The sequence below is a fragment of the Eubalaena glacialis genome, chromosome 2 (assembly GCF_028564815.1).
Source record: "Eubalaena glacialis isolate mEubGla1 chromosome 2, mEubGla1.1.hap2.+ XY, whole genome shotgun sequence".
Lineage (NCBI taxonomy): Eukaryota > Metazoa > Chordata > Mammalia > Artiodactyla > Balaenidae > Eubalaena > Eubalaena glacialis.
In genome coordinates this window covers 82,703,120-82,730,348 of record NC_083717.1, presented here as the reverse complement: position 1 = coordinate 82,730,348, position 27,229 = coordinate 82,703,120, and the positions used below count along the sequence as shown (strand labels likewise).

The 27,229-nt window shown below is 39.5% G+C and overlaps 2 protein-coding genes across 3 annotated transcripts in view; both read right to left on the bottom strand.

Annotated features, from left to right (window-relative positions):
- The window catches only part of MYO5A (myosin VA), a 196,046-nt gene extending 194,509 nt beyond the window's left edge, over nt 1-1,537 (bottom strand). Inside the window, exon 1 of the mRNA XM_061180310.1 lies at nt 1,379-1,537. Within this exon, the coding sequence (XP_061036293.1) occupies nt 1,379-1,405 (27 nt within the window). The 5' untranslated portion in view covers nt 1,406-1,537. The remainder of the gene's footprint in view (nt 1-1,378) is intronic.
- A 6,427-nt stretch (nt 1,538-7,964) lies between these two features.
- ARPP19 (cAMP regulated phosphoprotein 19) lies at nt 7,965-25,807 on the bottom strand. Of its 2 annotated transcripts, XM_061180308.1 has the most exons (4): nt 25,763-25,807; nt 25,469-25,523; nt 15,924-16,046; nt 7,965-12,057 (listed from the first exon to the last, which is right to left on the bottom strand). In XM_061180308.1, exons 2-4 carry the CDS (start codon nt 25,511-25,513, stop codon nt 11,887-11,889), a joined length of 339 nt encoding a protein of 112 aa, XP_061036291.1. In that variant the 5' UTR covers nt 25,514-25,523; nt 25,763-25,807; the 3' UTR covers nt 7,965-11,886. The 2 variants fall into 2 exon arrangements, with proteins under 2 accessions (XP_061036291.1, XP_061036292.1); XM_061180309.1 differs by lacking the exons at nt 25,469-25,523; nt 25,763-25,807 and adding an exon at nt 19,022-19,089.
- Nucleotides 25,808-27,229: the final 1,422 nt, after the last annotated feature.

The following is a 27,229-nucleotide window of genomic DNA, read 5'->3' as shown; positions in this document are numbered from 1 at the left end:
ATCTGCAGCTGGAAAGAGAAAGGCCCCAGGAAATGTTTCATGCAAACTCATTTCATGGTTGAAGAAATATACCTCATATTTGTAGAGAAATTCACAGGTTACGAAAAGCATTCCCATGTATTATTGTTTGATCCTCACAACAACAGCCTTGTAAGAGATGTAGGGCAGGTATAATTAACTCCATTTACAGATGAGGAAACTAAAGCACAGAGAGGTTAAGTGATTTGCCCAAGGTCACACAGTAAGTGAAAAGGCCCCGGCTAGAATCAAGGGCTAGAATCCAGGTCTCTTGATGGCGGGTCCAGACCTCTTCCTTCTGTAACATGCTGCAACTTGAGCCCTGGGCTTACTTGGGTCATATTTGGAAGCAGTGATTATGAGACCATAAATGTAGACTTGGCTGCAGAAGCAAACTCGAAAAGTTAAGGCAATTCTGTTAACTGGAATTAGAGGTAATTAATAGTTGGCAAAACATCTACCTACACAGGAGTGAGAGTATAAAATGCCATGACTACACACAGTCACAAAGGGCACCACACACTGTCTTGAAGGAACAGTTCTCCAAAATATGCCATTCAGAGATTACCAGCCCCAGAGAATACTGGTGTCAGTATAAGAAGGAAAGGCTGCCACTTCCCTTAAACTAAACCCAGAAGGAAAAGGCTCACCCCAGAGGATGGTGAAGACATGGAGCCTAACAAGGCTCTAAGGGATTACACGCAGATTGCAAACTCCCAGCGACAAATGAGTACCGACCATCCCAGTGAATCAGCTCGCATTTATTCGGCTGCATCTTCCCCAGGGGCTCTCCACCCCAGAGTAGCAATCTGAAACCGGGCAACTAAAGGTGAAAATCGACTGGCGACCGTTTGCAAGATTCCATATCTCACAGAAAGGTTGGCTGGCGGTAGAAGTGCCACCGCATACCAACACCAGACGTTATTTTAAGCGCGTGTCCCCAGGGGAGGGACCGACCATCTAATCTGTCAGATCTAGGATCTCCCCACCAGCCAGGATTTTTCCTAAAGCAAGACGGAGGGCTGAGCAATCCTGGCCCAGGCTCGCCCTACTAAAGCCACACAGACGCGCTTTCCACTTAGAAACCCGCACTGCTCCCAGGCCAAGAAAGGTGGCAGGGGCCAGAGAGGCACCCCGAGGCAGGCCTCCCTCCGCCGCCTTAACCATCAACGCCCGAACAAGGAAGGCGCCTCTGCGGGCGACCGGCGGGCAGGGCGGAGGATTTCGAAATGCTCGGAAAGGGGGTGGTGCCGGAGGGGCCGGACTGGGTCCCCGCGCCCCGGCCCCTCCCCGGCCTGACAGCTGGCGGCGCCGGGCCGCGCGGCCCCCTCCCCAAGGCGCGGCTCACGGGGCGCCTTACCTTTGTGTAGAGCTCGGACGCGGCCATGGCGGGCCCCGCGGCGCCGACACCCCCCGCCTGTGCGGAGGCCGCACCTCTCCTGGGCGGCTGCCCGCGCCGACTAGGAAACGCCGGGGCTGCAGCCGGCAGGGAGCAGGGCAGGGCCGAGCGGGGCGGGCCGCTCCGGGCGGGGCGGGGTGGGGCGCCTCAGCCGCGGGCGGCCAGCGGGGGCCTCGCCATCACTCCCGGGCTCGCCGCGAGCAGTGTCGCGCGCTCGGCGTGCCCGGGGTCCTCGGGGTCGCCGCCGCTGCCACCCCGACGGCCGGTGATGCTGCTGCCGCCGCCGCCGCCGCCGCCCTCGCCCTGTGCATTGTGGGAGCGGGAGGAGGCTGCGCTCCAGCGCTGCCACCGCAGCTGCTCCGGATTCTCTCGGGCTCACGCTGCCTCCCATCGGCTGCGAGCACCGGGCATCATCAGCCTGTCAGCCAGCGTCGCCGCTGCCTCCTACCGCGCTGCCGAGACCCAGAAGCCCGCCCCAGGACACCCGCTGGCCGCACACCGCCCCCGGGATGCCCCAGACCCCAAGCGAGCCCTGGACCGTGCAGAATAGCCCAGTCCCCGCGAGGGGCAGCGATAGCGGTGTCACTCAGGGTGTCCAGGTAAATGGGAGTCTGCAGGCTGCTTTTCCTGTGCTTCCAAACATTTGTAGGGAAAGGATATGGGGAGAGGCTTCTTGGAAGGCCACGGAATAACCTAGAATTCCAGAAGAGCCTTATTAGCAGTACACGTCTGGGAGTGAGCGAGGACGGAGAATCTGAGAGAAAGAGTCCCTAAGGTCACCCTGAACACCTCGGCATCTGCCGTAGGGTCGTTTCGTGAAGCCAGAGCGTAGGGGCCTGCTTTAAGCTACACAAATTTAAGTGCACCTGGTAACAAGATGCCCCCAGGGGGCGGCCCTAGAGCCTCCTTCTATCCTAGGCCTGCGCCTTCGTAACCTTCTGCCCCGGCCCTCTTTCTCTATCTAATCGCTGTTATCCTTGCACTTCAAGCACAAGAATGTGATCTTTCCACCCCACCCCGATGCCGGCTTCCCCCTCTACCTCTTCCCCACCCACACTTTCATTCCGGCTTAGCTGATCTCCATTTTTCCATCCCAACCTCTTAGTGTGCTCATCTTTCCTTATTTCTCTGAACTCTAAGTGGTGCCCAGTGCCAGTCATGGGACTCTGGGATGGTTTTTATCAAAACTCTCTCTCAAGGCTGGCCCCCTTGGTAGTGTGTGTATCCTGCGTGTGTATTTGAAGGAAGATCATTGATGAGGGGGACACTTGGGGCCAGTCCTCACCCCCTGGAACTCAGGCCTCTCCTCCCCTTGCTCACTGCCCACAGTCTCCTCAGAGATGCCAGAGGTAATAGCTACAGAGTCCTGCATAATGCTCTGTACCTTCCAATTCTGAAAGTAAATCTCTTTCATGCTTTTGGATACCACCCTTTCTTTAAAAAAAGAGAAAACCTGTGCAGCTATCAGCAGTACACCAGAAAAGGCACTGGATTGAGATTTAAGAGGTTTGAATTCTACCCCTCACAGTTTCTTTGTGCCTTGTGTAAGGTGGTAACCACTCTGTTTTCTCACCCTCCAGCTAGTACCTACCTCCTAGGACTGTTGAGAAATGCTGAATATGCTGATGAAGCGGTTCAGGGTGTATCACCCCAGGGTATACTACCTGGCTGTATAGTTTAAGATCCTCTTTTAATGCTTCCAGGCATGTCAAATCAAAATGTGTAAGGAAATCATAAACTCTCTGAAGTTCTTGCACCCTCAAGTAGACAGCATTGCAATGTTGTATTGAAGAAGCACACTGGAAGGTATAATGGCATCTATCATATTTGTGCTTGTCTGTCATCTTTTCTCTATTTGGGGGAATTTTCTGCACTAGTCCTGCCTCCTGATAGTTGCAAATTCCCCTCCTCTTTTGCAGCTTGGATGCAGTCATATGACCTAAGCCACAAAGATCAGAGTCATCTGCACAAGACTTAGGTTACAGAAGTGAGAAATATGGAGAAACAGGCTCTGCCCAGAACTTCCATTTGCCAATGAAGGTAGTAGCAGAGGTAGCCAAGTTTGTGGGACAACAGTGGTCACATCAAAGTCGGGCTCCTGGCTTTCAGTGGTTGGTGGCAGCAGTGGGAGAAGCAGCAGCATCCATATTGGGCCATTGCTGTAGCATGTTTCTGGGGTTGTTCCTAGATTTACATCAAAACTGTTTCTCCAGCCTTTCTAACAATTTTGTAAGTGACCTGATATCTTTCAGTGAATCCATTTTCGCCTAAATGAGCTAGTTATGAATTTGTGATTAAGAACCCTGACCATTATAGAGTGGTATATGGGATGAATGTGGTGAATGGGAATGGCTACATCTCAAGGGTACAGTTTCTTTCAGAAAATATTTATTGGGCACTTAAAATGGCCAGGCACTAGGCTAAGTGCTGGAGCAAAATAAGATAATTTTCCTGTAAGAGAGGATAAATGAAGTCAATTAGAATGTATTGTGATTAAGTACTAAAACAGTGTTATATGGAAATGGTTATTGTGTCTCAGAAAATGGAACAATTAACATGATGTAAGGGAGGGGAATATTCAGTTTTCACAAAGGTATGTTTGAATTAAGCTCTAAAATATAACTAGGAATGTATCAATAGATATCATGAACTAAGACAAAGCAAGCCACAGACTGGAGAAAGATGTTCATGACACATAAAACTATCCATGAAATTTTTAAAAAATAAAGAACTTCCACTTCTAGGGAAGTTCCCACTTCTGGGGAATCTGACATAAGACACTGGCAAAAGGCAATGGTTGCCATATATGCAATCTAGAAAATAATGGATTCAGTTCAGGAGAGCAGCTAAGTCCCAAGATGACAACTGTGCATTAGGATAAGAAATCAACAAGTTCAGACTGAAGCAAGGAGACCTGCCTACAGGGGAGTTTTCTGGAGTAAAAGGATGACTCTATAGAATACTTGATGTGATGGGAGACATTAAAATAATTGTGGTTATGATAGAGGCCAAAAGGATGAAGGGAAAAAATAATTAGAAACACCAAGAAAAACAAAAAGCGATTTAAAAAAATGAAATCATAGTATACACTGTGATCTGCAGTGAACTATATCAACCTATAAAGCTAAGAGGACTATTAATAATGATTATAAAATAGAATGCAAGTGTTATCAACCTTAATAAGGTAAGAACACAGATGACAAAGGCCAAGAGAAGGGAGGAGAGTCAAAAGGAAGGATAGTGGTGTTAATATTGTCATCTTACACACTAGAGAGACAAGAAATACTGTTGACAGCCAATGAGATAAGAAATAATGGTGAAAATATATTATTAGACATTGTAAAGGAAGCCTATAGAGGAATCAAAAGTAGTGATATGATCCTAGAAAGAGGGTGGGACGGAGGGGAGGTGGGAAATGTAAGCTTAATCCTCATTTATCAGTCTTGAAAACTATTAATTTATGTCTGAAATTAAGAAATTAAGAAACAGTGGTATAAACATACTATTGAGAGGCATGGAGGCAACTACCAGAAGAAACACAAAACAGCTTGAATGTCTCCAGTGGTAGAGGAGCTAAACTTGGTGGTAGAGGCATATTTTGCGATTCTTAGCTTTTCACTATGTCCTTCTATACTACTTGACTTCAGAATCATTACAAGTATACTTTTACCTTTGAAAAAAGTGAAGAGGAGCAGGAAAAGAAATCTAATAATTTAATTTAGAACCAGGTTTTGGTTCTACCATTCTTTTCCACATTTTTACCCCAATGATTGACGCCCCACAGAAGGCATTTGCTCCATTCAGTTCTCCTTAAAAAAATTTAAATTTAAATTAAAAAAAGAGTTGTGAATTCAAACAATGATCCCAACGAAACCACTTTTAAATTTCTAGATCCTTTCTGGATCTGTTAAGTACATACATGCTTTTACAAAGCTATAAAGAGTCCCTGGGTCTCAAAGCTCTACCCTCTGCTCTTCCTACCCTCCAGGAAAATGACCTCAACCCCCCTCTCTTACAGGTAGGACTAAGGTCATTCAGTGACCACTCTCCTCTAGTATCCCTTTCCCCCACCTGCACTCTAGTCACTCATCCTGTTTGGAAGACATGCCAAGGCTAATCTCCTCACGCATGCTCTCAACCCCAGCTCTTGCCCTCTTGCCTCTCCTGTATCTTTGGTTTTTCTCCCATGCTTTTGTTTTGCCTACCTATAACCAAACTCAAATCTTTCCTACATTTAAAAGCAAAGCCAAAGACTGTATCTTCTTTTATGTACCTCAGAAATTCTCAAAAAATCACATCCTCTCCACTAACTCACCTTTCATCACTTATTGTTCCTTTTCTGTCCCTCTGTCCCAGGCCCATGCACACCTCTACTGAAACTGCTCTCTCCAAATGATCAGTGATACCAATTTCCAGTGGCCTTTTCTCAGGTCCCATTCTTCCTCATTCTGTTGCACTCTACTCTGTAGACGACCATCCTCTTATTGAAATTTTTCCTCCCTTTGCTTCTGTAGAACCAATCTCCCATGGGAACGTGAATAGACTGCAAACAGCTGGCAATATTGTAACAGAATATACCCAGGATATTCTATTGAAGAAGTGAAAGGTTTGTGTTCTGTAACTTGTTACGTGTGGCGTGACAGAGAGCTGCCCACTGGTGTGTCTGCTTCTGATCTTTATCCTAAAAATATGGCTGCTCTATAGTGATCATTTTTGCAGTAACTCAAGCAACTGGCACCTTACATCTATAGACAAAGTCATTAGGAATGTTAGCTTGTATAGTTACAGGAAAGTGAGAGTCTACAAGACACTAATCAGCCCAAGTTATTGGTAATGGGGCAATAAAGAGCCTCAGAAACCAAATGCAGAATGTTTGCAAGGTTGTGATCACAAGCAAGAGTAGAGAAGCAGTGAACATTTAATACATCCTTGCCATGGAAAATCAGGCGCACCAATTTCAGTGATGTGAGGTTTATGAGAGCAAAGTTCTTTGACATTTCTCCTCATGCAGAGAAACAAGAGTATAAAGGCCTACTGCAACGAAGGAAAGGTTAGACGTGACTGAGATGGAGAATCATCATCTCTCTGCATCCATAACCTTAATCTGGTTTCTCACTTAATTTCCAACCCAATATTCCAATTCCATTTCACTTTATTCACTGAACAAGCATTTGAGTATGTATAAGCTGTTTCTAGGTGCTAGGGATGCAATAACGAATTAAGACTTCATCTAAGGAAGTTAAATTTGATCTGAGATCAGAATGAAAAAGAGCTAGCCGAACTATGAAACAGGGGAAGTGTTTAATGGAAAAGAAACATGTTCAGCAGGGGCAAAAGGATCTTGGATATACGATTTCAGAATGGAAATGGGATGGGGCAGTGGGAATGGGTGGGATTGCAGAACGCACAAGGGAGCAGGAGTAGAAGGTTATGTGTTTGTTAGAACTATAGCAGTTGTCCAGGTAAGAAATAGTGGCTTTGGGTATGGTGCCAGCAGGGAAGAGAAATGGACAAATTCAGTGTATTTTGGTGGATGTTGGTCACAGCCTCTGAGGAATAAAGGATAACTTCTAACGTTGGCTCGAGTACTCAAGTGGGCAAGTGCACAGAGGTGTATTTACTGAGTTGAAGGCTGGAGGAAAGGACAGTGTTATGCAGAAAACTCAAGTTCCTTCGCATGCCCTGATCTCCAACCAAACTTCCTTACACAGAGCCACATTTTCCCAACTCCTTGCCTATTTGAAAATAACAGCCCTCCAGCTAAAATGCTTCTTCCTCCCTTTCCCTCCACCAATGCCGACAGCAACCCATCTCTCAAAACTACCTCTAAAATTTCCCTAACTTACCACTCATCCCATTTATCCCCTAAATTTAATAATGCATTCCTCTAGACTTCCTGTAACTTTATTTTTATTTCTATTTCTCTTAAGGAATGTAATACTTCCACCTTGCATTAAGTTTTATCTATCTATCCATCTACTTATCTATCTAAGTGCACACACACACATACAGTTGACCCTTAAACAACACGGGTTTGAATTGTGTGGGACCACTTATAGGTGGAATTTTTCACTAAATACACACTACAATATTACACGATCAGTGATTGGTTGAATCAGTGGATGCAGAACCACGGATAAGGGGGGCAGACTGTAAGTTATACACAAATTTTCAACTGCGCCCAGGGTTGGCACCCCTAACCCCCCATATTGTTCAAGGGTCAACTGTATATATATAAAATTTCTCAGAATGTCTCATCCATCTTTCTATTTCTGACAGTATTGTACTAGAGTGTTTTATACCTGAGATGGAAAAGACTCACAATCTGCAAACATTTCATGTTACCTAAATTACAAAGTCTTTACAAATATAAGTTAGGCTGCTAGGATCTCATAAACGAACATTATTTAAATTAAAACAAAATTTAAGACTACAATAGTCAAATTCTTTCTGCATATCGTAGTAGCTGAAATCTAAATGGATCAACTTCAGAAAATATACTGAAAAACAATATAACACTTAAATGAGACAAAAACTGCAAATCAAATCAATAGAAATTAAGTAGATCAATTTATTTTTGTGTTTTTCACAAGTATAATTTTGGAAGGGCTATTTGACAAATTTCAGCATTAACTGCCAACTCTATAGACATGTTCAACAAAAAAGGCATTTACTCTTGGCCCTTTTAATACAGGCAAGTGTCCTACTGCATCACAAATAAAAAGATGCAGTAACAGATTTGAGGGTATATTAAAGAAATTAGATTTTTCTTTCAAATGCTGTTTAGTTGATAAATAACAAAATACAAACATAATTAATGGCTGTCATGACCATCAGTGATTTCCAGAATAAAACCCATAGGCCTACCTACTTTAAAAGGCAGAAACTAGTAAAACAGTATTAAAATCAGTGTTTTTACCCTTAGTTAACAATTCCAGAATGAGACTTCTTTGATCCCAATTTTACAAGGTGTGGTGTGATGTCAGGGGGAGAAGGGATATGGGGGAAGACTGGCAGTGCATGCTGAATTGCAGAGTTGGGACGGTGGCTCAAACTTGTCATTATCCAGATAAAAACAGTGCTTTAGAAAATTTTAAATGGGTCCTTAATTGTGTTATATTGGGAAGGGTATTAAAGGATTGATCATTCATCAGTCCTAAATACCATTTAATAGATGCCATCAGGAGGCTTAAGAAATAAGCAGGGATGGGAGGGGGGAGAAGTGAAGTAAAATGAGGTGAAAAAGGAAAATGAAAAATGGAAGAAATGTGTCTGAATGTTGGGGAATGTAAAAAAGCCACCACAGAAACTGCTTAAGTTGCCACTCAGACATGCTCTTCCTATTGGATACCTGCCCCTGGATCACCAAACACCAAGTTTAGAGCACAATTCAAGTAGAGATATTTCCCCCCTGATAAAACTTCACTAATTTGGATTGAGAAAGAATACATGTCTGATTTAGTAAAAAGTATCAATAAACATTCAGAGGTATAGTTTTGTTACATCAAGTAAAAACAGCAACAAATTCCAAGTGAAGTAACAAGTAGAGGGCTTGATGAATAGTTAAGACTTATTTTTAGCTGAGCAGCAAAGGAAAATTGAATAACTTGTAAACAGACTGCAAAAATGCTCCTTTCATCAAAACAATCCAACAGTCCTTACTACCCCAACATGCCAATAACTATAATTGTTTTAGTCAGATGTAGCCTTTAAAAATGAAATGTTTCTCAGAACTGTATTATCAAATAGGAGCTCCTGGACATACAACAGGTAATTGAGTTCAGACATTAGCTAGTTTTCATGAAGTATTTATCTCCAACTTGTTTACGCCAACATTCATTTATAATAAGAAGGACAATGATTAAAATTGGCCATTTCTCAAACCACAATTCTGAAACCACAGAAATGTTTAAGCCCATCTTGGTCAAAAATCTTCATTCAAGCAATGGTGAAACAGCCTGCAAATATGTCTTCAATAAACTGAGCTTTGAAGCAGAACAAAAAACAGAAAAATGTAAAACCTCTATCCCAAGCACCAATAATGGAGGCTAAGCAATTATACCTACAAGTCCTAAATGACAGGTCTTTTCTGATGGAAAATCCTGAGATTTCTATCACTGTGACTTTACAGAAGGCAGGTTGGTTTAATGAGGAAATTTACTTTTAATAAAAAGACAATCAACAGTATTTTATTTTGGGCACTTACTCAGTATTTCACAGATCCTCAACAAGTTTTGAGGTAGGTTAATATTAGTATTGTATTTTACAAATGAAAACTCAGGCAGAGATTACATCACTTGTCGCAAACCATAACAGGAGTCCTACCATAATCAGTAACGTGGTCTGATCTTTCAGATTAATCTCTGATGTGTGTGTGAATTTAATGGTGATAGCTTGCAAACAGTCATAAAAACAAAACAAAACCAAACCACTAGATATTCTACTTTGGGTTATTTTGTAATCCTTTAATAATCCTACAATGATTATACATACTTTGGAACAACCTACTTACTCCCATTACAAATCTATGTATATATAATCCTTATAATAACAAATTAGCACATTATCGATTTTGTTGTTTTCTGCCTTTTGGGGTGGGTGAAGCAGGAAGATAATCAGCAAGTTTTCCTCAGAGAGCTAGGCAGCCTTTAAGTGCAGGTACTATGCTCAAGGCACCATCTATGGTGATTTGGGGTCATAGGAAAGCAGGTATACAAATGGAGCCAAGTTCCAGAAAAGATGCCTGGATCCAAAAGGGGGGAGGCCCTGCACAAGTCAAAGATGAAGAAAAATATAATATCATCTCAGGCTACATATCCTCAGCATCATGGGAAGAGCTCCTAAAAGACCAGTAAATGTCCCAGTGAAGTCTTGTTAATTAAAGTTCTTACTAACTAGATAAACCACAAGTATTATATTAAAGTGACATCTATAGAAACAAAATATCAAAGTATTTATTATGAATATGTTCCACCTATCATGTAAATTCCTCTAATTGTCACAAGCCTAATTCACCTAGCTCATTATAATTACTTAAAATTCAGCTCATCCTGACTAGGTTCCTGGGCCAATCTTCTCAAATATTTGTTTCATTATAAATTTCCTTTTATTTAAACAATTGTCAATTCTTAACAATACAGGATTAAGAGTGGTTAATTAACAACTGAGAAATTATAAGGAAAATATCATTATTGTGTTAGAATATACAACATTCAACAGAGCAAATGTCAAGAGTAAAGATATAGACACCTATGTTTCTGAAGAGACTGCACGGCACAGCCCAACACAATTTGAGTCAAAGAAGCAAGAAAAAAAGAAGGGAGGGGCCACAGGAGGCAAAGTATTTTATTCTAGTGTCCCCAAAATTGACTGTGGAAGTAAAAAGTTTCTACATTAAAAAAGTTTATATAAATTACATGAATTGTAATTTTCATAAAAGTCAAAATGAAATGTTCTGCATAGGACAAAAGATATGCCTAAGCAACATATCATATTTGCACAAGGCCACTGAATGTCATGGATATGAGGAACAAATGAAAAAGCTTAAGTCTATGGCAGACTGAGCAAAGATTTCAGTTTGGTATTCTATAACCCCAAGATTGTAAACTACTCTTACTATGCAGAAGCTCTAATGACACATAGGGTTTTGTGTAGGAACTCTTGTGCTTCTGGTTGGCACATCATCTACTCTTTAATATGTGAAATTAATACAGACAGTTGTGAGAGGTTGTGCAAAACTACTGTATTTACAAAAATGGCACAAAAGTGAATTCAACAGTCGATGCACATGCACACTTCATTCACATCTTCAACAACAAAAGGTATTCTAACACTACAGAACTGAATAAGAATACTAGCTTCAACAGCAGCTGTTAAGCACTAGAGTCACATAAGTTACACCAGAATGGGCAAATATTGCCCAAGTAAAATTCTATTGTTAAAGCTGAAACAGATTTAAGGCCATTCAAGTTCAAGCACAGGATACAAATCTTTTGAAGCCCCATCTATTTGTGTTTGAAATGTGACCTTTCTTCTAACTTGTGGTCTTAAACTTCTGTTTTACAAAATCCAAAAGGAAAATACACAAGAAATCAATACAATAGAGGTTACATTAAATAAGAGTAACATACAAAGCTATAATTAAGATGAATTAAAGAAAGCCAAAACATTAAAACTGTAAAACTTGCTTGTTACTTGTTGGAACCAGCCCTACATTAGGAGTTAGGTAATATATACAATTATTTTCAAGTAGATTACTTTACATTGCTCTAACATGTTCTTTTCATCAGTGCACTGTTAAACTAATCAAAACTCTACACATGTATATTCCCTTACACACACACTACCACTACCTGCAAAGCCATAACTCTCAAATGACTTAGTGAGTGAAAGGAAATAAAAAGTGGAGAAGTAACATATTAAGGAGAAATAATGGGAATTAGAAGATTCATGCAGTTCAGCTCTTTTAATCAGCCAGCCAGCTTGCTAGTAACAAGAGATGGTTTCCGTTGAGGAAGGTCCTGTGGAGTGGGAATGTGGTCACCAGTGACCTCTGTCTTATCCGGAGCTGCAGTAGGAAGTTGCTTGTTCTTCATTTTTGCTTTAGCCATGTTGTAATCCCCAGAATCAAAATATTTTTGCTACAAGAAAAAAAAAATTCAGACTAGAGTTTAAAAAGCTTTCATATGCAATTACACTGGTTTAAGATACAGATGTGACCCTGTACCGTCAAAATAAAATAAACCTATAAGTTTTTAAACAAAAACATCAACTACACGAAATAGCTATGACTCTATAGTGAGTTCTATCACAAGTCAACAGCTGAGAAGTCAGGCAAGAACCCCTTCTTCAGGCTTACTTATATCATTCTAGTTCCAGTATGGAACCCTCAATATTGATATCAACTTCCATATCAATCTATCTGGGAGCTAATAGCCCTGGACTTAAAGAGTGGGACACAAGCCTTTCACTTACTAATGGAAAAACCAGCATGAATTTCTTTTTTAAATGATTTTGAAAATAAAAACACACAATCCACCAACTTGCATTTGGGATGTCACCCACCTCCAATCAAGCTTACAATTATTAAAACTATTATTTATAGTTGCTGGTACTCTGTCATCTAAGATGAACTTTTCTGTAAAGATTTAAACCATTTATTTGAATTAGAGCTGTTCACTAACATAAAAATTAAGGTTAAAATATAAATGCTAGGGTAATAGATGAAATGAACTCATTAGAAATTAACTATCACTTAAAATACACATCCCTATCCTATACCACCATTTTTCACCTAAGACACTAAGTACAACAATCGCTCTTTTTAGTTGGAGAGATGGTTGTGGTAACAACCACACCATTTATCACTGAAACAGAAATTGTGGAGCTAAAGATCAACCTTAATATAGACAATCTACATGAGTTAGTCTGTTCCGAGGTAAAAACAGATGAATTTGCCTGGGTTCTGACTTTCACCTATCATGTTTAGCCCACCTTTACTGAGTGCCTGCAATACTACACGAGGCACTGTGTGAATCATGAAGAGAGATATAAAGATGGACAACAGCCAAATAAATCCACTGTTACACTGTTTTAAATACATGAGGTGCTATGGTTACTCAAAGGAGGGGAACCTAACCTTTGCCTATAGCATAGACAAGAAGGAATAATCCAGATACGAGATGAGGGCTTGGACAAAGGATGAAGTGGGGGATATATAAATATTCTCTTTGAGACTTCAGAGGTAACTCAAGTGGTAAATGAAGGAGCTAGGAACTCACAGCTTAGTTTAAGATTGCTGAATGGCCTGAAAAAAAGGTCTCACCGGCTGCCTCCCTCCAGTGACTATTCTTTTATAAGCATCTGGCCTTAGGCCAGAGTCTAAAGTTAGAAATTGCTTTTCATGTGTCACTTGGACCAGGCCTTTCTAAGACTTGCTGCAGCTTCATTTCTGCATGTTTCAAAATAAGTGTAGTGAAAAAAAACCTCAGAACTTCTGATGTACTATATTATATTAGAGAGTTACTTCTGAAGTTTAGTAGCCTCTAAAAGAGAAAGCAGACTGCCAAATTTCTAAGAGTCAAAAGCACAAAATGAGAACTTGAACACATAGTGCAAATTTTAGGCAGATTTTCCCCAATGTCATAAAGTCTGTTTCTAATGTTACCTATTTTATAGTAACCAAAGGTTCATCACAAGGGGATCACACTTAACTGTAGATTAGGCTACTTTGCTTGAGGAAAAGGAATTAAATTTATTTAGTGTGGTGAGAGAAAAACTAAACTCAATGCTTAATAATTATAACTGCTCTAGGCAGAGGAATGAACTAGATCAATGTTTCTCATATTAGAAAAGATACAGTTCAAGAAGGCAATATTACTTGTCTTTAACAATTTTCAAATTTTGTGTAAGTGAAAATTTTAAAAATTAACATATTCTGTACCATCTAGATGACACTCATATAAGAGCCTTTTCCCACTTCAATTTAAGGGCCACACTTACATCCATATTTATAATTGCACTGACACTAATGGATCACCAAAGTGACAATATTTAATTTTAAGGCCATGTTTCTTAAAACTGGATCCTCAGTTTTCTTGGGACTTCACAAACTCCACAAATATGAAAAAACATGGGCCAGACTGCTGCTTGATATCCCTCACACGTCATATTGTTAAAAGCCTAAAAATAGGTATCCGAATAAATAACATTAACGAGTACAATAAAACAGAAAGGGACCTAAAATAAATGATATCTAACCAACCCTCTCAAATGAACAAGAAACTGTTTAAAGATACTAAGATAACTTGCCAGTTTGCTATTACGACAGAGGAAAACTAAAACCCTGTGATCCAGACATTCTTTAAAAAACAAAACTCTTTTAACATAGTAAGAAATTATATAGTTGAATATAACACTTCATTTCCCTAATATAAAAGTGCTTATTCACTGACATTTTGGTAAAATACAGAATCATTGAAGAGCTCCCTTCTCAAATTCTATATAAATTTCTTGATTCAAGTGGCATTTTCTTATTGACAACTATTTACATCTATAACACCAATGCCAAGATACAATGTATATAAATTCTAACTTGAAGATACTTAAAAAGTCATAAATCGTTGAAGCTAGAGAAAAATGACAAAGTCAACAGCCCAAATGTTGGAAGAAAGGCTGTTAGCATAAGTTATACTTAAGATTAGCAAAGGAAAAAAAGTTTCCTAAACACTAATAATCAGTCGAATCCCAAATCCGAATAATAATAATCAAAGAAAATTACATAATTTCATACTAAAACCACATCTGATGGGATGATTTCAAAATGAGACTTGGTACGGATACATTTTACACAGAATGTAGAACATGTTTCTCAATGATGCTTTTTTCTATTTATCCCCTACATTATGGTCTTTGCTTTTTAAATGACCACATAATGTTCTACTTTGTTGACTTATCACAATTTACTTACTATATCTCTGCTGTTGAATAGTGATGCTGCTTTTTCTTATAGTTAAAGCTACAAAGAAATAATTGTTCTAATTTATACTTCATTGATTTCTATCCTGGATAAACATTTTTTTCTGTGTTTAATAACAATATTTCCTCTGCTAAAATCCTTTACCTAGGGCACCTTAATGTTTTTCTTGTGTATTTGAAAAACCATTTTATGTATTACAAATATTAACTAACATTTTTATAATAATTTCCCCACCATATTACTTTTCATGGAACAAGAATTTTATTTTTATGTTTTGGTATAATCCTTCTTTGTCATTCTATTATTTCAAAGCTGTGAATGTCATTCTTTCATGCTATATAAAAACACCATTCTATATTTTGCCACTTTTAAAAGTAATCTGTTAAACTAAAATTAATGTTAAAATATTCTTTTGGTAGAAAGACAATTAGTGTATGACATCACTTATATGTGGAATCTAAAATCATCAAACTCACAGAAAACAGAGTAGAACAGTGGTTGCCAGGGGCTGAGTGGTGGGGGAAATGGGGAGATGCTGGTGAATGGGTGCAAACTTTCAATTATAAGATGAGTAAGTTCCAGGGATCTAATAAATGGACAACATGGTGTTAACTACAGTTAACAATATTGGATTGTATATTTGGAAGTTGCTATGAGAGTCAAGCTTTAATGTTCTCACCATAACAAGAAGAAAATGGTAATTATGTGAGGTAAAAGATGTGTTAGCTAACCTTATATGGTTAAGCATTTAGCAATATGTACATGTATCAAATCATCACACTGTACACCTTAAAGTTACATAATATTTTACGTCAGTTATAACTCAATAAAGCTGAAAAAAATATTCCCTTGAAATTTGGTTTATTTGAGAAAATAATCCACATATAACTATAGCCAACATATATACTTATCAATGCACACACATCTGGTGGTAAAGAGCTATAAACACAGACACCCATTTCACAACCTCTTTCGGCACAATGAGTTCACAGGACTTAAACATTTGAAGATTTACACATGAGAACTTACCCCTTTCTGCAATCGTTTCCTTAAAAAATCTGAACCTCCAGGCTTTTGTCCCAGATGAGGATACCTTGCTTTTAATTTTGCTTCTTCAGCTTTCTCTGGACTAGTCACTTTGTCTTCCATTTCCTGAAATAATTTTAAATAAATTACTTCTCTATTACAATACAGTTATTTTAGATAATTCCACCTTTTAAATATCTGGATTCTGACTTTAGTTGTCAAATACCAAATAATGCAGCAATAGACTAAGAAATCAAGCACAGAGGCTTTTAAAACATCTCTGTCTTGTTTTTCAAATGATCCATGTGATAGCTCTATTATAGCTGTGATGCATGTATAACACCCCACACACTGGATAAAAATATCAAGATAGCTCAGCTCTGAAGTCTTGCTTGCCATTACTTTCCAGTCATGTATAATACATTTATAGTTAGTCACCTTCTATGGAACTCATCAGCTCTTTGCCCACATTTAGAGAACCATCTTAATACTGTTAAAATAAAAAAGAGCTTTTTGACCTCCTGTTTATTCAAAATCATATTTAATTGAAAGCTCTGAGAATCTTTAATAGAAATTAACAGCAGCTTACTTACCATACTTTCCTTGAATAATGCAGAAGACCTTGTTATTTTTAAAGGAGAGAAACATCATCTCTGTCAATCTTTACATCTGTATATTTTATTGCCTAATTTCTACCCATATTTAATGGCAAACAGTTTTCATGCCAAAGATACCATCTTTAATGCATCAAAAATGTTTTCTGACCAAGGACTATCAATATCTTAAGCCTATTCACTTTTAACACCAGTCTTGATATAGCTTACTTTCTTCCCTATATATATATATATATATATATATATAGGCTGTGCCACACGGCACGTGGGATCTTAGTTCCCCAACCAGGGATGGAACCTGTGCCCCCTGCAGTGGAAGCGGGGAGTCTTAACCACTGGACTGCAGCGAAGTCCCCAAGAGTAATATTTTATAGGGAAGCAGTGTTTACCACTTCATGGCAAGTAGTGCAGAAGAAAGAATGAATCAAGAAAAACAGAGCTGCCTTGATAGGGGAGGCTGGGCAATGGCAAGGCACACTTTTTAGCTAATGGACTCATTTCTGCACACCAGCTCAGCAAAATTACACACCTCTGCATATCTTGATTCTTCCAGGTTATTTATGAATAGTCAGAAAGCAGAACTGTTATCCATAAACGCCAAGCCTACTGTTCTTACACAGCAGCAAGTAATCATTTATTAATCTAGGAACTCAAGAAACAACTTCATATAATTTTTGCATATATCTTCCTCAAAAGTATTTTCATACGTTTTATAATCAACTTTATTCACCTTATAGATTGTCAAGACTTTTTTTCATCTTCAAAAGCTTCCTCATGTGTTGTTACCTCTTCTTATTTTTAGTCTTAGAGGATTTTGAGAATAAAGCTGCTGCTGCTGTCAAATATACCCTTTCTATGGGGCTTCTTTTATGTGTATGCTTCCTTCTGCTTCAAGTGTTCTACTCTCTTCTTATGCTGCAGTTTCATGCATCTACATATTTTGATTTTCATTCTTTTTACAATGGTTGCATCATTCACTCGATGTACAAAAAATTCAACTATATGTGTGCCCAGCCAGAGATAGAGACTAAATAGTATCGGTGATTCTGCCAGTCATTCCATTCAAAAAGGGTAGCTCAAGTGTAAGGTGTATGACGCAACCCTGTGTTCCCAGGAGCGTCTCAATCCCAGAGTATGTCTCTTTCAGAGTGTAACTGTACCAACATACTGTTTATCATTCCAGTGTTTAAAAACTCAGCCCCTATAACAGGAGTCAACTACCTCAGCTGGCAATCAACTGAAGAACCAGCCCAGCCATCTGTTCAAACACTAGACAAAAAAGTGACTGACTACCACTTGACCTACTGAGAATTGATGGGGCAGTCTCTAATGTGATCATGACTTCACTGGGTTTTTCAAGGGTGATTTCAGTTATATGTGATTTTTTGCCTTACTAACTTTAGAACCTAACCCCTATACAAGATATGACTACATTGTATTCATCAGATAAGCCGGAGAAGTAATATAAATTTAAGGTTCCCAGTTCAGTATAAGAGAGTGCGCTGGGTCACCACAGAGGCTTCACTTCGCTACTACAGCCCCAGGGTATCCATAGTGGTTAATTTATAAGTGGACTTGGGAGGGACCTACTCTTGGGTTCCACTATACAATTGTTTTTTGAATTGGTTGACGTTAAATTTCGACACTGGCTGAAAAGGACTCCAACCCGATTATAGCCTTTCAGTCCCAGCACCTTCAAATTAAAGGATGTTAACAGAGTCCTACATTTCCACTAAAACCATCCAGCTTTCTTAGGCTTGGGAAATGAGAGTGCTCCACTTCTTTGTTTGATTTGAATTATCAGTTCTCTGTATCTAAGAAAGATTCCTTGGAATTTCTAGTATGGGGTAGCAACTTTCCCTAGTTTCCAGCATTTCTGCAGATTTCCCCATTTTATATACGAGAGAAAAAAAGTTGTGCACAATATGCCATCTTACCTGGCACTCCCCTATTTTCTTAATAAGGAACACATTTATGTATATATTTACATATAATATTCAATTAAATGAAACAGTTTAATTAAATTGAAACAGTTTACTATCGAAAAATATTTTGGGCAAAACAGCACCTACAGCTGAAAATATTATTTAGATTTACAATAAATTTGTAATATGTCCTAGAAAAACAAACCAATTCTTGGACTTTCTGGCCAAATACATAGCACAATGGCAAGTCCCTGCTAGGTGTAACTTTGCAGTTGGATTCAGAATTTCAGCTACATTTAACACCAAAAGGGTGGAAAATATGACCAAAGCTACATTTTTTAAATGTAGTCAGTACCATCAAGACACGTACAATACTTTTAATGGATCATACAGAAACATTCTTAAACCTTTTGCAGATGTATACAGTTCTAGGGCTTATTGATAAGCAAGTTCAAATGCCTGGATGTTCACCAATGATCTGACGCAAGTACAGTTTGCTTGTGGAATATTAATAACACGTCAGGTGGTGGACTGTGTCCATGGGCATTCAGCCCACACTTACCCTTCTCTAAACACTCCTCTGAATCACTACAGTTAGAAGAAGCCTGAAAGCACATTTCCCAGACTGAATTCCTATAAGGTTCTGCCAATGGTACCTACAACAGATTAAAAGGCATGGGAAAAAGAATCCATTTTATTCCTGGTGATGCCACACAATGTGCAGACAGCAGTAGCTCCTGTGTGTTCCTGCAGAAGGGCATCAAGCTCATGATTAGGGTCTATTGTAGCAGCTACTTGAGATGGGGTAGAGGATGCTGGGCTCAGAATAGTGCTCACTCTTGCAGGGTCAAAGGTTTTTTTGCAATCCCTCACCTCTGGAAACATCATCTTCCCCTTTTTGCTACTCTATCCTTTCAAATAATTTGTAACCTAATCCCCTAAATCATATCCCTTTCTGTCTGAAATACCCAAATTGATTTCTCCAGAGCAGGACATTAACTGACAAAATCAGATAAAATAAGCAATTTATTGAAATAGTTCCTAGAAAGTATTTGTGTAATTTAAAAGAAAGGAGATAATACGTATAGCAGTATGTATATATGTAAACTGCCAATTAAAATGAAAGGAATAAACTGTTGTATAACTTTCGCTAGAACGATTACAAATAAAAAGAGATCACCTCACCTCCAGGATGGTCCTGGCAGGATTTTGGGTGACTGGGGTGGACATAGGGCTAAGAGGGAGAAGTGACCTGAAAGTCTACTCCAGATGCCTGACTTTGGAGTTTGGAGAGGTCTTAATGTTGTGAGAACTTCATTTCACAGTGATTTAAAATAAAAAGCTGCAATAGAAATTTTTTTTTAAAAAGGCAATTTATCCCTACAGTCATGTTAAAAAATGCAAAGAAGGACACAAAATTTGGTGTGATTGCATGTTTCTGGACATCCTTCAAAGGAATTCCTGAACATTTATTCCAGCTAGAATGAAAATACATCCCTCAAAAGGTCTGAGATAAAGAAGGAAAAAGCAACCAAAGAAATTGGTATGTATGTATGTATACTGAACAAGTCACTTTTCTAATTTTTTCCCCAGCTTTATTGAAATATAATTGGCATATTCACTTTCCTAATTTTAATGTCTTAATATGTGAGGGTCAAAAAGGACAGAACAAAAATATACAAGTTTTTTAAAGTTTAAGTGTTCTATGTTCCTGTCTCATTTAGAAAAAGATTTATGATATTAATTTTACACTTTGTTTAGTTGAGGAGGCTTGATAAAATTTCAGGGGGAATCAATTTAATAACAAAATAAAGTATATAACTTCCAAACTAATAGTGGGGGTAAAATGGAAGAAGAAAATCAGTCAACTGAAAAAAAAAAGGGGGGGGGAGGGTGAGGAGGACAAGAAAGGAAAAAAAAAAAAAGACCAAAAAGCTTTATTAGGAATACAGAAGATCTAATGTTTATGCCCCTAATAAGAAAGCCTCAAAATATATAAATCAACAAAATTATAGGGAGCAACTGATAAGTCTATCAGCATATGAGAGTTCAACAGACCTTCCTCATATTGGTAGGTGAAAAAGACAAAGTAGTCAACGTACTTGATTTTAATTCTGCATCCAACAATTAGGAAATACATTTTCTTCTCAAGGACAAATGGAAAAACTGACTAAATATTAGGCTTTAAAGCAAGTCTTAACCATTTCCAACCAGGCCACAATCTATGACTGCAATTCAGAAGGTTAAAAGTCAATTATTTCAAACTGTATATATCCCTGCCATTTGGAAATTAAAGTACATTACTAAATAATTCATGGTCAAAAAAGGAATCATAGGAATAAAAAAAATTACTTGGAACTCACTAATAATAAAAATTCTACACATACCAAATTTGTGGGATACAAGTGTCCCTTAAGGGCTTATATTAAAGAAAACTAAAACTCAATGAGCTATGCATCCAACTTGAGAAGTTAGACAAAGAACAGAACCCAAAGAAAATAGGAGAAAATAAAAAGCAGAAATTAATGAAATAGAAAACAAAGATACAATAGAAAGGATCAACAAAGACGGGAAATGACAAGCTTAACCAAGAAGAAAGTATTTTTAAAAATTCAAATCTGGTTTTGAAACTTTACTCTCCAAGAGGCCTTTGTGTTACACAGAAATTTTACTACTTTTTAGAAATAGATGCTGGAATATGAGTGACTTCATTTAGCTAAGTGGTTTCTATGCTGATAATAGCTTTGGGAGGAGGGGGAAAAAAGCATCATTAGAATTCTGGAACTTTTACTCTAGGCTACAAACTAGGAAAGCAGAAATCCAGGATATTGCAACAGAGATGTATGCTTATGATGTACAAAAAACAAAAACTTAAAAACAATATTTTAAGTGATAGTTATTCTCTTGGCAATAACATATGCCCCAAAATAATCTTCGTTGTATACTCTACAATTAGCACAGGGCCTAATATTTATTAACGTTAGGCACTTGCATTTTTGTGAATCATTCTATTGAAATACACTAGCTAAGCTTTCTGTAAGTAGAAAGAGTATAAGGTATAAAAGTATATATATATATATATAAAATACATATATTCAAATAATTAAGGATCATTTTGTAGTCTGTCATGGAATTGATAGTAAGTTTGAATGATTAATACCACTTTTTGGTCTTCAGCAGGGAAGTTACACAACATCAGCAAATAAAAATCTGACCTCTCTAAGTAAATTCTCAACCTGTTCAGCAATATGTTCATTGATGCACTGATTGATGAATAAGATTAATGAAAGCCAACAAATCCTTTGGTATAGTGTCAGGAAGGGACCAATACTGTTATCAACCTCTGTGGAAAAATTCTGTAGTCCTATTAAGTCCTTGCTGCTTGCCCAGTGCCTGGCATTTAATTGGTGTTCAATAAAAGTCTACTGAATGAACAAATACAATGTACTCCAACTGTTTTTTAAAAGTTAAGAAACTTTCTAAACACGTGATAGTTTCACCATCAGCTTATCTTTGGAATAGTTCATGTTTAGTAGACACTTATAAGTTCAGGAATAGAAGTTGTTAAGTATTAAAGTCTTGCACAAACAACAGGCAAGCCTAAACACTGTTGCTATCTCAGCAATTTACTATACAACAAATGAAAGAGCTTTTTTTTCTTGAAAGACATTTTAAAACTTTTCTGAGGTTTACTTCTAGATTGTTAAGAATCAATGGCTGCACAACAAACCAGAGGAGCAGGTTGTGCTCCAAACTGAATATATCTTAAGCCTTTTGGTTACCAAAAGTACTGTCAAAACAGTCCCAGAAAAGGCCAATATTAACCACAATTTTTTAAAAACTGGGAAAATGGGAAAGCAATTTATATCCACTCTTTACTGATGACATAATGAAGTAATTTAAACAGTAGTTCTCTTCCTCTTCCACCAGTCACAAAAGCACCAAGCATACCTTTTAAACTGACAAAACTATTTAAGTTGAGAGCTCTACTTGAGTTAGCCTTTCCCAAGACACCTTACTAACTTAATTTGATGAATCTTGTAACAAAATCTCTAGGAAACCTGTTTTCTAGAGAACCTGCTATTAAGATCTTCTCTAAAAAAAAATTAAAAGCCATATATATGAAAAAATACATATAAACATCCTCCTACTTTCATTCAGATTTCTTAAGTGGGTCTAAGCTAAGGTTTTTTATATCACCATGGTCTATCCCTCTCCTTTTTTAACTGCAGTACTAGTATCGTCATTTGTATTGATATAGTGCTTTGGCAATAGTTTCAACCGAAAAGTTTGGAGAAAAATTCATTTAACCAACATTTTCAAAACAATGCCAGGCACTATCCTAGGTGCCATGGGAGAAAAGATAAAGGAGAGTCCTGAGTTTAAGATGCTCACAATGAAAACAGAACTATGTGTTTTAAGTCTCCACATGCCTCTTCTCACCCCCAGGATGAGACTGCATGCCTGTCTCAGCTAAGTGTTATTCAAAGTGGATGATGGATCCATGAGGTCTCTGCTAAAATAATGTTTACTTTTCACTTCGGTGATAATCTAAAGAAAAATATAAGCATATCCTAGGGCTTCTGAATTGCCATCTTATATTTAAGCAGTACTATGGTACTTCTGTGTCTGAGCTTTCATTTACTACTCCAGTTGTCCAAATAATGAGAAAACAACAGAGCTGAATTTAAAATGTAAATGATGTACCTAAGACTACAGTTAAACGACCATACAGCTTACTCTTAAAAAAGGGAGAAATGAGGGATCATATGGTCTAAGGGAGTGTTAACTTGCCAAACTCAAAAGGCTCCTGCACTTTAACAATTGCTACCATAGTCTCAATACACTGGAAATTCAGTTTCAGCAAGATACCATGCCACAGTGAATTAATAATTTAGAATGTTTTTGTATTTAGTTTGTTTTAGTTTTAGAGTGGTGTAAGAGAGATAAGAGTTTATACTTATTTTTACGTTTGTAATATTTAATTAGTATCGCAATAAAAAATAGTGGTCTATACAGTTTTCTTCTCTTAACAAGAGTGCACATACTACTCAGGTAAATAGTGACTTAGCTCTTACTCCATGCCAGGCTCATCTCTTTACCTTAGTTTTTCAGAGGCAATAGGCTGACGCACCATAAAACTATAAAAGTATTTTAGCTGAATACTTTGGCTTTAATTCAAAGGTCAATTGGGTACAAAAACAATAATCTAATTTTTTTAGGTCATCTAACTATTCTTCCAAATATAAGAAACAGGTGATTTGGCCCACAGGAACACAGAAGTGACTCTGCACATTTTCCTCATGTTTGGGGATGGTATCCATGCTACGAGCACTTAACATCTACAGCCAAACCTTAATTCAAGAAGGGACGTTATATTACTAACTCACACAGCAGCCCTAAAACCAAAGGACCTGAATTAAAATTTTAATGTAGACACAAAAAGAAAACATTGAAGATAGCCTTAAACGTGTTAAGAGACATATTAGGCTGTCCCAAGTGAAAGCATTTACAATGCAGAAATCAACACGCCACGCTTTGGAAACATATTAACAAATCTCATAAAAGAAAATTACATAGCACATTATTGTGCATCAGAAGTCAAAACTGAGGTTGATTTTAGTGCTTAGGACAAGACAGCACAGACATGGGTTTGCTGTTTTATCTGGGTTCCTAAATCCTAAGCAATAATGAACACCACGATAAATATTTTACAATAAATACATAATATTTAATATTACGATTATGACTGTAATTCTTAAATTATATATATGATATATACTTTTTTTTTTTTTGCCCCCAAGTTCGATTTTTAGCAAAGTGTGAAAAATACCCAACATAGTTTACATCAGAATATTCTCGAATGATGTAGTGACTTGGCCTATTATTTGTTATTGCTTTTTTCTCCAGTTACTTTACAAGTAATATCATAACAGAACCATCCAATTCAGGGAAAGTTAACATGGTAAAGAACACATGGAATGGGTTTAAAACACTAATCAAATTTTCAGCCTGATTAGGAGCATGGTTGTAACCTTAAGCAGAAGCCCTTACAAAATCCAAGTATTAGACCAAATCCTATTTATGACAATGCCCTCTGATTCTTTAAGTAATTATGGTGGAAGAAGCAAGCACTAGCCTAGACAAATATAAAGCCTTTATATCCATAATCTGAATCACACCGATCCGTGGCCTATTTCCCTACATCAGCAAGGTATTACAAGTGAGTTTACAAAATGTTCCCATGTTTCCACGAAAAACGTGATCAAGTCAGCTGGCCAAAAAAAATTTAAATTCCAACCTTTCGAGTTTTAGTCAAGCACCATAGGCGAATCCCACTGGCTCACATTTCGGAGCACACGCTGCGCCAAAGCTGTAAGTTACCCACCACATTTAAGCCTCACAACAACTATATCCAGCAAGGCCTATTATTCTTATTTTACAGATGAGAAGACTGAAGCCTGAAGAGTTTAGTAACTGACCAAGGTTACACGGCTAACAATGACTGGACCTGAAATTCCAACCCAGGTCTAAGTCACCGCCCTAACACGAGATACCACCTTTGGAGTTACGAACACGCAGACAATACAAGCAGTTGGACAGTTAGTTCTTCGAGGGAAAAATAAAGGTTCATGAGCCAAGTGCAGCCCACGGAAAAACTAAGGCTCTACGCATAAGGACCAAGTCACGGGCTCTTGTGTACAGTTGAGTGATTAAGGGAAACCCCGACACACCCAGGCGCTAAAGGAACGTTTCAGCCAGGACGCCGAGAACCTCCAACTCGCACCACGCCGGCGCCAACTACCCGAGCTCCTGCGGGCGGCCGGTTCCGGAGTGTCTGGCCTTGCCAGGCGAGGAGGAGCGGCACACCGGCTCTGCACCGGCGCCGGGCTGGCTCCGGCTGCGCCCCTCCGCCCTCGGTGCGACCAGGCCGCCGCCAGGCCCGGCCCCCCGCAGCGACGGCCCCGGGCCTTGCGGGCTCCCCGGCCCGCTCCGCGGGCACACTCACCTTCTGCTCCTCCGCGGAGGCTGCCTCGGGGACTTCCGCGGACATACTGCTCCCTCTGCGGACAAGACACCGGGAAGAGAAGCAATTACCGGGTGGCCGAGGCCGCCCGCCCGCCGCGCAGCCTCAGGCCCGCCCCGCTCCCCGAGCGCCCGCCCGGGCCGTCTCTGCCCGCAGAAATGGCCGCCGCCTTATGACGACACGCAGCCCCGCCGCGCCCGGCGGGCGGCCACCACTGCGGCCCGCCGCCAGCCCGCCGCCTCTTCGGCCCGCCGCCCCTGCCGCGCCCTCACCTACCTTAGCCCGCTTCTCCCGCTCTGCGACGCACAAGCACTTCCTTCTTTCCTTCAAAGGTCGCGGCTCGCGCCTCACCTCACATCCGTCCGCCGAATGCTTCCTGGGAATTGTAGTTTATGAGTGGAGCCGCCTCTCCCCGCCCTCACCTGCCTAGTCTCGTCCCTTCCGTTCCAGGAGCGTTCCTATTTTCACTTCCCAAGGCTCGCCTGGTTCCGCTCTCCTCCTGGCTCTCCGCGCTGCGGTCATACAGACTTTCTTCTGGGCGCCGCATATCTCTGTGCTCCACAAGTCTCTCCCCACTCTGCTTCGCCTTCTTAACCCTATTTTTCACATCCTCAATCCTACGTCATTGCCTCGGGCTTTTACTGAGACCTTACTAGGTCAGATCCACCTCTTAAATGCTGTCACATCTCTGCATAGTTCGACAACGCACGCTTTATCATTAGACAGTATTTGTTGTGATTACTTTATTAATGTCACTTTTCCTGTTTAGATAAGCCACATCAGGGCAGGGACCTCGTCCATATTTGCTTATGTTTTGTTCCCAGAGCCCAGAAATTCCTAGTCAATAAATATCTGATGAAGGAATTCAGCTTCCACTCATTTGTCAACTCCCAGGGGTCCACTCCCACAACTTTACTCAAACTGCTGGTACCAAACTCCTCCAATGATTTTTTTTAATATAAATTTATTTATTTTATTTTTGGCTGCGTTGGGTCTTCATTGCTGCACACAGGCTTTCTCTAGTTGCATTGAGCGGGGGCTACTCTTTGCTGCGGTGCACAGGCTTCTCATTGCAGTGGCTTCTCTTATTGGGGAGCACAGGCTCTAGACACGTGGGCTTCAGCAGTTGTGGCACACGGGCTCTAGAGTGCAGGCTCAGTAGTTGTGGCACACGGGCTTAGTTGCTCCGTGGCATGTGGGATCCTCCCGGACCAGGGCTCGAACCCGTGTCCCCTGCATTGGCAGATGGATTCTTAACCGCTGTGCCACCGGGGAAGTCCCTCAATGACTTTCTTAATTGCCAAATCCGTTGGCTTTACATTGAATCCTTATTCTACTTGACATCTGAATAGCTACAGGCAATATGTGGTGGTTCCAATGAAGCGTCTCTCAGAAACTTGGAAATAAGATTGCCCTCTAAAAGTTAAACTAGTAAAAAGCAACAGATTATGAATGCAGTTCTGTGGGAATTTGGAAACCATAAAAACTCAACCAGGTTGTCCTGCGTAGACTCTCAGGCAGGAAAAATTGCACTGGGATTGCAACTTGAAAAACAAAAAGTGCACTCCTTTTGGAGAAAGAAAAGAAGGGGTTTGTCAGGCAAGGGAGTATTTAAAATACAAGGGTTCAAGAGACTGAGCTTTTTCTTTGACAAGTATATCCCTTGTGAGTGACTTAAGCTGGGCCAGCTGAGAAACTTCATAAGATCAACTAAATATTTGTTCTCATTTCATACTCACAAAG